Raw genomic sequence first — 14,698 nt, forward strand, 5'->3', positions numbered from 1 at the left:
CGTTCAAAAATACTTCAAACTAGGAATTTCACTCTCTATCTAGTTTTTATGCCTTTTTTAAGTGGTAGTCTCAAGAAAAGACAAATGGTCATTTTAACTTTCATAAGCAGATAATTCTTGACACATATGGAATTGAGGGCTCAAATTTAGATGGTGAGATGTGAACACTATGACTGATCAGTTTAGCTAATTAAATTCCTTTTTCTGATACTAAGGCCAAACAGAAGGCAAACCTGTCCCTTTAAGCTATATATCAAATTTGTAATCAGTTATACACTGATCAGTTTAGGTTATAAAATTCCTCTTTCAAAGACTACTTTAAGGTAGAATTGGTCAAACCATTATATACCTTTCCCTTTAAGCAAAAAAAAATCTGTTCCCAAGACTAAGATAGAATTGGTCAAACAGATAACAAAACAGTCCCTTTAAACTGAAAAAATGAAAAATAATTGATGATGTCTAACTTGTCTTTTACAGACTAGTAAATATTTACTTATCAGGAACTTCAATTATATAGCTGATTATTGACAACATGTCCATTACTTTCTAAATCAATGTCTATTCACTTCACATAGTCTAAATACAGGAACTCAGTCCGGAAAGAGATTTCATCTTGTAGATATGGCTATAAGAATTGACCAGTGACCACTGAATATCTGATAGATAGCTAGATAAGCAGAAGAATCAAATTATACTATAATAATCAACTTATTTCACTCCAAGGTTTCTCTTATCTCTTGACAATATATCACATTATTATTGAATTTAAAGGGACAGATGCGCCATCTTGGGGCATTGTTTATAAATTTAAAATATATGTAAATAATATCAGGAGTACTAGAAATGTAAGAAATTTGCCCAATTTCTTCAAAAATACTTCAAACTATGAATTTTACTTAATATTTCTATACATATCTTTTCTATATATCACAGAGTATCTTAAAATGACAAGTCGTCATTTTAACATTCAATCGCAGATAATTCTGAACACACATCGATTTGAAGGCTCAAATTAGGCTCGGTGAGCTGTGAACACTATTACTGATTGGCTGAGCTAAAAAAAAATTCCCTTTTGAGATTAAGCTTCAAGTTGGTTGAAAAATATCGCGCATCTGTCCCTTTAATCATACAAGGAATCTTTAATTTCTCATGTACACTGACTTATCTAAGACCAATGGTTGAAAGCAGGAAACATCTTTTAAACTCATATTGTAGTTCTGCCAATAAATGCAGTTTTCAAGAGTAAACAAAAGAAAGAAATCCAAACTAAAAATAGGTAGTCTAGAACTTTTCAGCAAAAAACTTGTTGATACACTGTGGATTCATAAAAATATTGGTGAAAAAGCTCTTTTTGGCCTATAAACCTTTCTGAAGGTAAGAAATAAGGCAATTTTATAGTACCCGGTAATAAAGATTATCTACCATTATTAATGTGTGGGTCATGCAATTCATTTTTTGGAAAGAATGTGTTCTTATACCTTCAAAAGGGCGGAGACAAAGCGACTTTAATTTTAGTTTCCATGACCTCATTTCCGTTCTACTGATCTGATTGGTCTGAGTTAAATAGCACCAATCTCATCTCAATGTGAAATGAGCATTGTTTAATGCAGGTTAATAAGACTTGTCAAAACCTGTATTCGTGATACAATGCATCCAACACTATGCCAGGATTGAGTTTTATTTCTCAATCTGTCTGGTTTTTATTTCAGAGTGAGTAACAATAGATTTATTAACCAGAAAGATATGCCATGATATAAATAATGAAGAACGATCATGGAAATTCTCACTGAATTGAATTCCATCAAAATCGGTGAGGAATGTTTCAGATTTACTGTGATAAAAACAAATTAATATGCATGTTAATTTAATTCTAAGCAGACAGCTTGGAGCCAGTGAAATAATGAAACATTGATTAATATTTTTAAAACAAAGCCAGACCTGTAAAACATAACATCCACAACATTCTACAAACAGTAAATTGATATATATGAATCTCATAGTGCAATTTACTCAGACATAGAAAATCAGATTCTATTATATTGCTTCTGTTCTATTGAAAGGAACTTGATAGTGAAATGATATATTTTAAAGGGAATTTGGTCATCGAAATATCTGCTTGCTTTATCAGATGATATGTCTCAGCATCAAACAATATATAAAGTAGTGCTCATATTGTTTTTTTCTTTGATACAGTTATGAGCCTACAGAATCTAAAAGCATTAAATTGTCATTTTGCTAAGTTTGTTTTAATCCTCTTGGTTGATGGACAAAATAATTCTTTCATTGTGCCAATTTTCTTCTCAAGATTAGCTTTCTACCATGCCACAAGTGCATCGATCTATTCTTTACCAGGTCTAAGTAGCAGCTATTATAATGTCACTCATCATGGAAATCAAGGTGTCAAGCCATCTTCTTCTAATACCTTGACTGCAATAAGGCACCTTGTATCAGGGAATGCAGGTATTTGATTGGATGGCATGTCAGCAAAAACAGCTTATCATAGCCTAGACAGGCTGTAAACATGATGTATTGTTTACCAAACTTCCTGTCAAGGACTCTTAAATTGGCTATATTCATGTGTACAATCCAACCAAATTGGTACATTTACAAACTTCCTTGATACAAGGTGACTTTTGCAGTCAAGTTATAAGACAAAGTTCATAACAGATTGACATTGTAAAGAGAAGTGTTAAATACAAGATAAAGGATGGCCTTAAAATCTCCATCTTGCATATTAAACAGTATTTAAAGACTGGTAAAGTACCAGAAAGCCTATGTTCTTGCACGACCAAATTAAGTTTTGTTGTTCTACTCTTTACATATATCCTTTAATTATAGTATCAAATTTCTTGGTAAGCAGGCAATTTCCATCAAGATTCATGTCTAGTGCGTTTGATCTCCACAAAGCTGTTCAATCTAAATGTACATGACAACTGGAAGGGAAAACAATGAGAGTAATTGAGAAAGAATAGAAGATTAAATTGGAGACAGAAGAGAAAACAATGACTCAACCCCATCAATACTGTCAGATAATTTCACAATAATCATAGATGAATGCAGGGCTTTATAAAGTGCTGGAATTTATGCACTGGATATCAGGTGTGACTGCCGCAGCCATTAATGTGCTTGAAGGACGAACAGGTTAAATAAGTTTAGAGACTTAGATATCTGTTCTGCAGTTCTGGATAACCATTGTTCTCTCCGGGTAATTCCCTTAAGACATGTACTGAAGAATACATTAAGCTTAACTTAAGAACTTAGAAGTGCTTTGACATCAAGTTTGTAAGGAATTTTAGCTTTTACTCGTAAGCCTACTGCCTATGATACATTGAATATTAAAACAACTTTAAAGGGATTGATGCGCCATTCTTTTTTAACAATCATACATTAGTCTCAGAAACAGGATTTTTTTTAGCTAAGCCAATCAGTGATAGGGTTCATAGCTCACCGTCGAAATTTGAGTCTTTAAATCCATGTGTGGCCAGAATTATCCACAGTTGAATGTTAAAATGACGACTCGTCAATTTAAGATACTTTGTGATATATAGAAAAGTCATATACAGAAATAGTGAGTAAAATTCCTACTTTGATATATTTGAAGGAATTATGCGATTTTCATACAATTCTAGTACCTCTGAAGACTATTTACATATTTTCAAAACTCAAATCAACCCCCAAAAATGGCGCACTTGTCCCTTTAATAATGAAAGGTGAAGCACTGTAGAAGAAGATAAATTTTGCCGTAAATTGTCCTTTCCTTATTCACAAGCTATCTCCTATGAATTGGTCCTTGGGGTTTCTAGAATAAAGCAGACTTTAATGTGCCAAATCTTTTTATCATGTAGCGTGACTGACTTGACACTGTTTGTTTCCATTTCCATTTTCTTTCCTAGCATCTGAATTTTTCAGTAGGATTTATCATAGGAAATTTCCATAATCAATTTACTTATACAGAAGGTTTCATGTCATGAATAAATCACATGATTACAGTTGGGAAACAAGTGCAACTGCCTGAAAGGAAAATCATTCTCTAGCACTGGCAGATCTTGAGGAAAGTAAGTAAAGGTCTTTGATTCTAAAACAAGAGCAGACCTCTAAACTAGCTGCAGGATATAATTATTTCCAACAGGAGAAGAACAAAGTTTACATGTTTGAAAACTGTAAATAATGTATGGTGGACTAATAGCTTATAAGAGTGAAGATAAATGTTGGATTAACATTAGAGGTATAGCCAACAGACATTTTTTAAAGCTTTCATACTGCCAAATATCTTTCAGCTATGAAATTTATATGAAAAATATACATTTCCAAATTCTTTTATGTAGCGAAATATATTTCAGCTCCGAAAACTCAAAATCCTGTGGCCATTATTTTACTTCTCTTCATAATATTGTTGGTGGACTGGGTTATACAATTTTTAAAGTATTTGCTAAAATAGGCCTACATCCGAATTCTTATACTGCGTAATATTATAATCCTACAGCAATTTGATTTGAAATCAGTGCCTACTTTTTGAAAACTACAAATATTGTTTGGTTGACTATATCATAATGAAGATCAATGTTTTATAAAACTGTGGGATTACAAATTACAGTATTTGCTAAAATAGGCCTACTTTTTGGAATTCTTTTACTGGGAAATATCTTTCAGTTCTGAAATATCAATAGTATGTGTACAGCAATTTGATTTCATATCAGTGTTTAGTGTCTGAAAACTACAAATATTGTTTGTTTGACTATATCGTAATGAAGATCGATGTTTTATAAAACTGTGGGATTACAATTTGAAGTATTTTCAAAAAATACATTTCCAAGTTCTTAAATTGTGCAATATCTTCATCTCTGAAAAATAAAAATCATAGCAATTTGATTCCAAATCAGTGCCTATAGTTTGACAACTGCTAATAATATTGTTTGGTTGAATTTATATCAAATTGTTGCTACAATTTGCAGTATTTGCTAATATAAATTTCCAATCTCTTATCCTTTCAAACATCATTCAACTTGAACTTTTAAAAACTCATTGAACAATTTGATTTTAAATCAATCACTTGAAGAAGGAATGAATCAGTTCAGAAACCGTGAGAGCCTTAATGATCAAAACATTTTCTTCAAATTGTGATAGCTAATAAACATTCCTGCACTAAACAACCTTGTAATATATATTTATCAAAATACAAATCAAAAAAATAAAACTAAAAATAGATCATTTTAATTAGCTGACATTTCTTCAATAGTGTATGCAATCAGGTAGATCTGTTTAAAGTAGAAGTGTCTACAATTATATCACCCAAGAATTGTTTGATCGTGTTAAGAGATCTAACCTTTTACAAAATGATTCAGACTATCAAGAAATTCATTCAAAATCATTATGCTTGTTAGCCACTAAAATTGTAAGAAATGTGACACAAATTCAAATCGATAGTGTTTTCATTATATTTAGACATCATTGAGCAACAGTTTTAGTTGGTAAGTTTTTACAAATGTAGAAACTGCACGATAACTTGTTGATTTTACTATGTTTGGTCAAAAAAAAATAAAGTGTCCTTTTGATGAAACATTAAAGGGACAGGTAGGTCATTTTTTTGACCAATCAAACTTTAGTCTCAGAAACTGAAATTTTTTAGCTGAGCTTATCAGTAATTATGTGATTTTTGTACATTTCCTGTACTTCTTATGTATTCAATCCTAAAATCAACCCCTGAAATGGCACACCTGTCCCTTTAAATTTTTAATTTTTAATGATTAATGTCGTGTTTTTCAAATAAGTTTATTTTTGTGTTGAAAATTTACATTGAAATTTCTAGACTATTCTATTCTAGTTCTATTATTGTTAGTGGAGAAGTTCAATTGGATGCTTTACAAGATCATGATGATATTTCAAAGCAGAAATGATCCCCAACTACAAAAATTTGTACAATCTGTCCATGGCAAAGTGACATACATATAATAAGAAGGTCATAGAAATTCAACTGGGATGAAGGAGCTTTTATCGTTCACTTCATATAGGCATGGCCTATAAAAAGATGCCTAATTAAATTTATCATCAATCAAAATATGAATTCACATTCTGATTCAGAGATTATTTTAACAAGGAAATAATCAGACAACATAGAAAATGATGTAAAAGCTAAGTAATCAGATAAGATAAAATGATTGAGTTGAAGTGAATTATCAAGATGGTGGTATTCAGTGAATTACTACAGTTATAAATCATTAAGAACAGGTGAGGCTAGTATTTCACATAATAAAACATTCATAGTTTAGTATCAGACTATTAGATGATTCAAGGTCTGTATTCACACCTGGTACAAAGCTTGTGGTGGTAAATAACATTGGAAAATGAGGCCAGTTTCAGAAAGACCTTCTCCAATACTTCTGGGCAAAATATGCTTCAAAGATGATAGGATGTGGGTTCAAAATTGAAACTTTGCTATATAAGATAACAGATAAGAACGTACAAATTCAAAGAAAAAAGAGGAACTGAATTTCAAAATCTAGGGTTCGCTTGATTGGTGATCTGGATTTATGAAATCAACAGAACATTCAATAAAACAAGTTGGAACAGAGTTCAGAACACGTTCAATGTGAGTCATAAACAAATGGTAGGTGCAGACAGAACTCAAAATGGCAAAGAAGGAAATAGACTAGGAAAATTTTGAATGTGACATATTCGCTTTCATATTGTTCGATTTGGGGTCAGAACTGGAATAGACAGAACTTATTCAGAACTCTCCAATCAGTCACATTTGAAATATTTTCCAAACATCCCACTACGCATTTCAACAATAATAAAACATTTTCACTGTTGAGCCATACAGAACTACCACTGTTAAAATAGTGCTCAATACATCAATTGTAAAGCGATATTGAAATATCAAACCAGGTTGTTACTCAGAGTTTTACACTAAGCAATCTTCAGCTAAGTAAGTTTTGTCGTTATTTTGGATCTGTTGGTTTTTTTTTTTGTTTATGTTTTTTTTTTTTAGGTTTTTTGTTTTTTTAGGTTTTAGGTTCTGTTTTAATATTTCTAAATTCATTTCTAGATAAACGAAGTTTCAAATTGCATAAAAAATGTTATTCAATTCAATTTTCTGCTTGCCTTTTATCTCATTTTGTTTTATTTTCAATTGCCTTAAACTGTCTCTTTAATCGTAAGATATATCGTAGAGACCAGGGAAATTAAATTTTGTAGCCTACTAACACCAGGCTCTCAATCTCAAGACCATAAAATAGAAACTTGAAATTGAAAATCAATTTCTGTCACTGTTAAGCAGTGAAATACAGACACAAAACTATTCTATTCAACTAGTTGCATAATATATATTTCACACCACAGAAAATGCCATATTGAAGTATTTCTCTAGTTAATTTGAAACGCAGCCAAAAGAAAAAAAATTCGCCTCAACACAACCTGTTGTTGAATGTAGAAAGAGGTAGAAAGAAATTAAAATCATGCAAGCACCTGAAAAGAAATTCTCATCAGAAGTTAAGGTGAAAAATCAATTTAACCTAATTACTTATTACTGCTAGTTGATTAAGCTTATATATTCGAATGATTCCTGTAATAAAGAATTATTGATTAAGAGAAAGTCAAGTAAATTATATTCCAAATCACAGACTTTAGTCAGTCTCATTTCAAATGAATAAATATCATGGAAATTGGCAATCATAGTAAAGTTCTGGTTAGTAGAAAATTCTAATCAGTTTGCATAACAGTATGGCTGTACAACATAAAGGCTCATCATAATATTTTATAAGCTTAATGAAGATAAATGTCAAAAGATGATAGCTTTGAAAGAAGACATTCAATTCAATTCAATTTACACAGAAAATCAATCTAAATTTAACCAAATTATATCTGAAAGAGAAGGAAAATAGCAGGGTAATTTTGTTAAATGATTATTTCTGATTTCTAAATATCAGAGTCTGTTTCTTCACCTAAATTGGATTTTTGATAACAAATCCATAAATTGAGTCTGGACCTAAATTCATTTCAATCACAATATCATTAGAGAGCTACTGATTACAACATGTACATCTTCTTACATCATTGACTACATATGAATTTAACAGATTTTTTCATCAGTCGCTGGTACCATACTTATGGTAAAATAGATGACTAAAGAAATCAATTAAGGGTATAAGAATGAAGAATATTTCAAGAGATACATAATATATATTGGACATAAAAGGACTGTACCACTTTATTCAGTACTTGTAATCTAATAAAGCAAATTTAGGGTAAGATAATATATAGTTGAAAATAAAACATGCTTACAAAGCACTTGATTTGGCATTTAGACCATAAGCTTTTGCACATTAAAGTACAAACTTACAGCAAATTTGGCGAGAAATATTAGACAGTGACAGTCCCTTTAAACAGTGCCTCTCTATAGAATTCTACATAGTGAAAGCTTCTAAACATCAATAAAGATGAAAGGCAGAAAATAAATCATGTATATAGCGTGATAACACACAATGATTTTTCACGTTTAATATATCATTGGTAGTCTTTAACTTGAAATACAGAAGGAAATCAAAGTAATTAGCTTAAAGGCACTAACCTGATCCTTTCTTAGCTATATAGGGTTCTCCTAAAGTCACATAAAAGGTTTCACTTTTCTCATACTCCTCAAAATCCACGATACGAATTCGAATAAATTGCCTGAAAATATAACGATACATAATCTCAATCATTGCAAGCTAAATTTAAGACTTAATAACATGTATTAGTTTATAGTGCTGTAAATGTTTAATGAGCCAAAAAAAAACCAGCTGACTGAACGTTAGATAAATCCACTTCATTTTCCCAGACTTAAGCTGGCCAAAATGTATCATATTGTTAGAAAAATCATCATTCAATACAACAGCAATAACATTTCAATCCACCATTGGCTCTAGAGCTCAAGACTTTTTTATTGACCACCCAAATTGTTAATTGCAACAAATATATGGAATAGCAGAAACAACAATGTGTGCATCTTCACAATATCAAGCTATTATACCTCAACTGCAATAACCGCCTGTCTCTAATATGTTTTATGCTGTGTGACATTTTAATAAATAAATCATTATTATTACTTATCACTAAATGCAGCGATTTGATTTGATTGCAAAGCAATAAGCCAATTAAAGGTCTCAACAGAAAGACTTTTTTAACATTATGGCTTATCATTTACAGACTTCCAGCTGAGGGCTCTGATAGGTTGTATTCACTAACATACAATCCAATCACTGTATATATGCAACAATGGGTATTGTAGTCAAAGTAAAAAGCTTTACTGAAACTGTATCATTTCGGTCAGGATGGTAAAAAAACTACCGGTACTACAGTGAAGAACTTGTAGACTCCTTGAAAGTTATATTTAGAAAGAAGCATCAATTAGTAAAATATATCAGATAGTTGTGTGATATAGAGATATAAAGAAAAGATAAAAGGATACTTTATTACTTGTTCAGTTTCATTCTCAGAGAAAGTCATTTACTGTTTTTTCTGTTTACCACAGTCTAGTTTCTTAGTCCAGTCCAGTGGTGGAGCCAGGTTTACGTCGAAGGTGGGGTGGGGGAAATATCTGAGGTCGCCCGAATTTCTGACCTAGAGATTTTTGCCTAAAAAATATGCTCTCGGGGCTGCGAGTGACCCCTCAAAGATTCAAACCCACAAAGATTCAAATATATTTTGTTTCATTGTACATAAAAAAACTTTCAAGCTATTTCCACAATGCCAAGCTTTCATAAACTTCATCTTATATCTTGACTACCACCTTTCTTCTATATCATACTGCAGAATTTGATTGGATTGTATGCCAGTAAATACAGCCAGACAGAAACAAGTCAACATTATGGCTTAATGTTTCAAACTTCCTCTCCGGACCGTTTTCGCTGATGTACAATCCAAATGAAACACTGCAGTTATATACTACAATGATACAAGAAAGATGGTTAATACAGTCAAGGTATAAGCTGATGTTTGACATTGTGATGATGAATACTTTACCTCCTGAGACAGCCAGTTCTTGTTTCTAGGAGAGCTTAATTTGAAATTGTTTTCAGTTTTTATAAGTTTACTCTAGTCCAGACCACTCTAACTACGTGAGTAAAATGTAATTTTATTTTTATTTTATTAGAAACTAGTCTGTTTTATTATGGAACCATTAAACAGTAGGTACTTAACTGTGATACTGTGTAGTGTAAAATTAGTACCATTACTAATAAAATAAAGTACCCAATCTCCTTACATGTTTTATAACTTCATCATTAAAAGAAGAAAAATGTGAGGAGATGGACTATTCACTCTTAAAGCCTTCAATTACAATGAATCATTTCAACTGATAATCAACCTAATTTCAGCCTGTAACCTAATAGGCAATATAATGATATCAAATGATACCAGAGTTCTGTATGACTTTTCTTAGCTTGTGTAAAATGAAGATCATTACATGCATTGTGCAATGAGGGAAATAATACAAGTTGCTTATTTATTTCAGTATCTCAGATCTGTATTATTGAAACTGGGCTAAAAATGAATATATACTCATATTGACAATTCTTGAGAAATGCAATTTTTTGTTCATACTAAGATGCAGTATCATTTTAACTCAGAGAAAATGAAAGTTACATCCCTGTTTATTACCATTTTCCATGCAACAGAAATAAAGATCTGATGGAATGGTGATGATTTTAGATGGTTCACTTGGATTTATTTAAGCTCCCCATTTAAAAAGATAAGATTATTTTAAAGTAAAGTCAATTTTTACTGCACTGGTAAAATTAATGTCATTATGACACAAAACTATCTTCCCTTTTTTTTTAAATGTAAAGCAATCAGTCTTTGGTGTTGATAACAGCTCCCATCTTTGATGTTAGAAGAGCTTTAAACAAGGGGGCATAACTTCATTAAAATTTCAAGAGTTACACATAAAACTGTTGTTTAAACGCTTGGCATAAATCACAACCCTTTTTAATCTTAAACCAATTCAAAGAGATTGTTTTTATGTCTGTAAAAGTAATTGTTGAAATACTACTGAATCATGAAAGCAAGTGGATTTCAAATACACTCTATCCACAGAACACTTTGATAATTTGCATTATACTTATAAAAATTCTAAAGCTTGTTGTTGTGAAAGAGAGAAAAAATGGGTGCATTTGAAGAATTTTAAGTGAAAATTTGTTATAGTAAGAGATAACTAAAATTTATAGAATTAACAATTACTAAAAATATCACATAGAATCAATTCACACATTGGTGTACTTTTTAAAAACTATTTTATAATAATGTTGTCCAAATTCTCTACCAAGCTTAGTTTTTAACAGACTTTTAGTTATAGGAAAACCCTATGCATTAACATGGTGAAATGTAATATGTAATCATGTCTATAACAGTAAGTTGATGATAGTAAACAAATATTAATATTGGCAGTAATTCAAGTTAATGGTCTAATTGTAGTAGAAGGATTGCAGTTTGCAATATGATTATTTAGTGATTGTATGTCATTTCCAGATATACCAGTTCTCTCTTCCAATTTCACAGTGTTTCTATATTAACATCTAGTTCAACTCTGTACATTCATTCAATTTCTTCTTGGATATAAATAGCTCAACCTGTATTTTCTAATTAGTTGGCTTATATGTAGAGTACAAGAGAGAGAATATTACCAGGCTAATATACAGTGAGCACAGATTGTTTTTCAACTTCCAACTATCTGGCAATTCTTAATTAAGTTCGTTTAGTCTTGACCACACAAGTCTCACTATTTCATACTTAATCTCAATGTTCAAAGAAATTCTGGGCTGAAACTTCTAAGATTTGAGCAAACATTTGGCGCTTAGTCTGCCTTCTGTAGATCTTGTAATTTCTAGAAAAAAACAGATTTGGACATCATTCGCAAATAAAAAACCAAGCCTTTATTTGCAATAAGATGTCAATAGTCTGATTGAGTTTGTAAAGAACTTCATGAACCAGATGCCATTCAATAAATTTGCAAACAGAAGCAAAAAGTGTGTCCAATAGCAATACACAAACAAAACCCAGAATATTTATCGTTTTTCCATCTCTTACAAATAATAATGGTATAGTGAGTGAAATATTAAAATCTTGGCAATGAATTGAATTTGTTGAATAACATGTTCTACATCAAACAGAATTAGAGAAGCAAATGTCTTCAATTATATTTTAATCTTTTTATATCAGATGTTATGAATCATGTTGTTTTGTAATGCCAAGAAACTCTCTAATATGTTGAAATATGTCTCAATAAGTACTTGAAGTGTGAAATTACAAAAATGTCACATCCATTTCAATATTTTCCCTATGGGTTGTCAAGTCACAAACAATAACTAGAAATAACATTCTATTCTTCTTCTGAAATAAATCTTATATATCTGAAAACTAAAATGAAATCAAAAGATAAAATCTTCAGATAAATCAATTCTTAAGATAACAATTCAGTTAGCTGTTACATTTTTATGAAAGCAGTTTAAAATTTTTTAAAAGAGCGTTTTTTTCAAGATTGGTTCAATGGCACTTATAGTTTGGTTCAATGGCACTTATTAAAGTTATAAGAACAAGGTCGATCAGATAGGAAATGAGTTTTTTAGGAAAATGCAATGAGGGAAAGTTTTCTCAGTTTCACAAGAAAGGTGGTTATTGCAGTCAAGGTATAAGTTTGAATTGGCTTGACGATGAAGTTGGGAGAAAGTGTGACTTTAATGGGACAAGTTTGCTTTCACTGGAGAATTGTTCAAGGTGTATCAGTGTGCTATGATGGCACATTTGATTAGACAACATTTGATTAGACTTCATTTGATAAGACTTGATTAGACTTCATTTGATTAGACTTGTGCTGTATCTATTTCACCAATCGTACCTCAACTCGAAACCAGAATGTTTTAGCTAAGCCAATCAGTAATATTGTTCATAACTTTAAGCCTATAAATCTATGTGTATCCAATGTGTCTTTACTTAATATAGAGCAAAATACTGCCATGCAAAATACTGCCATATAGCAATTAAATTATTATCACTCAATCCCTGAGAAATTTTTGAATTGTGGAATTTAAAACTAATCTTTAAAACTAAAATTGAAATTCATCATGTAACAAACGTGGAAAATGATGCTTTCAAGCGATTACGTCTAGGCTTTATTATTTATCCTTTTTTCAATAAGAAACTGGCATATTCTATAGGACTATTTACAAAAAAACACAGGCAAGTTGAAAACAAACTGAAGTAAGAAGCTTAGTGATGAATTAAATCAATTTTATCCTTTTAGAAAAAAAAAACAAGAGGAATAGAAAAATACATGGCTTCATGATATAGAGATTGATTTCTCATTGACAATAATGTAGAAGCAACAAACCTAAATCAATTCAAGTCATCAAGCTTGAATAGGTGGAGTTATTTGATTTTTAATACCACACCTAAATCATGCCAGTAGTCTTTTTTTCTCACACAAGGCTAACCAAGTAGTTTGTTTTCTAATTTCAATATAATCAATGTTGACATCTCTACATTAAAGAGTCTATTGATTTTTACAGCTAAAGAAGATTCCACTAATTTCTTAACATTGTTTTCACAATATTCAAAATCAATTCAAAATTTCAATGATTTTTTTTTTTAAAGGGGTATGAACCCCATGATTTCTTTCAATGTATGTAAGCATGAAGTGTTAATCATTAATTACACTGAGGGAAAATACTGGCCTTAAGCTAGATTTCATACGTTTTCACTGGGCAAATTGCCAAACTGTTACGGTTCGGGAACTGAAAAAGTAGAAATGCAAAAAGCCAGCCGGTAATAGGGGCGTGCTGGTCTTTCCTTTTCTTAACAGAAACAAAACCAACATATGGACTTTCTTTTGTTGATGTAAATAACTTCTAAATATCATCATAGGGATATAAGACAGCTTAGAGCCAACTTTACTTACAAAATCCCAGTAGAAACGCAGTTATAGTGTTCACAGCTTACTGTCAAAATTTTAGTCTAAGAAAATGAAATTCCTAGTTAGAGAACTTCTATTTAACTATTCATATGATCTATATATCGAAGACCAAAATCAACTCCCAATAATGTTGATTGTTATCCTTTATCCAAAACCCTGCTTCAAAGGTAGAAAAATATCAGACTGTCAAATATCAAAATCAAAGAGATCAGAAATTTATTTAAAAGCTGGTTATCAGATTTTTATATCAATTTTTTAATGTAAATGACACTGAAATAACAAATATTAACTACAAAATTACAATGTCTGTTAAGGAGATGAAAATGAAATAAGAATCTATTTTAACATTCTAATTTAGATAGATTTTAGAAGTGTTAAACAGTCAATCAATGTTTCCTATTTCTGTAGAATTCCTTCTCTAAGAGTGTGGGCACATGAACAGTTTTGGTCACCCGTTTTTGTTGTCAATTAGAGTCTTGTCAAGAGTTTCATCGACCGGCTGCAGGCACACGAGGAGACAAAAAACTATGTTGATAATCAAGTGCTGATCATGCAATTGAATGGAAATTTAATCTGATTGGATGATGATGCTGTCTTGCAGAGGATAAAATAATCAGCCACAAATATCAAGCTGGTTTGATATTATAAATCCTGTCGGCAACACAATAATCTTGTCATGAAAGCCTGGGTACATGTGAGATTTTACTGGTAATGTATAAACTTCTTTCCAAAAACTCGTTAATTCAATTGAATCTA

The 14,698-nt window shown here is 31.1% G+C and overlaps 1 protein-coding gene across 1 annotated transcript in view; it reads right to left on the bottom strand.

The window, feature by feature from the left end:
- The window catches only part of LOTGIDRAFT_107505 (hypothetical protein), a gene marked incomplete at both ends in the record, with an annotated part of 62,321 nt that overhangs the window by 20,674 nt on the left and 26,949 nt on the right, over positions 1–14,698 (bottom strand). Inside the window, one exon of the mRNA XM_009065650.1 lies at positions 8,563–8,667. Within this exon, the coding sequence (XP_009063898.1) occupies positions 8,563–8,667 (105 nt within the window). The remainder of the gene's footprint in view (positions 1–8,562; positions 8,668–14,698) is intronic.

The sequence above is a fragment of the Lottia gigantea genome (genome assembly GCF_000327385.1).
Source record: "Lottia gigantea unplaced genomic scaffold LOTGIsca_7, whole genome shotgun sequence".
Classification (NCBI taxonomy): domain Eukaryota; kingdom Metazoa; phylum Mollusca; class Gastropoda; family Lottiidae; genus Lottia; species Lottia gigantea.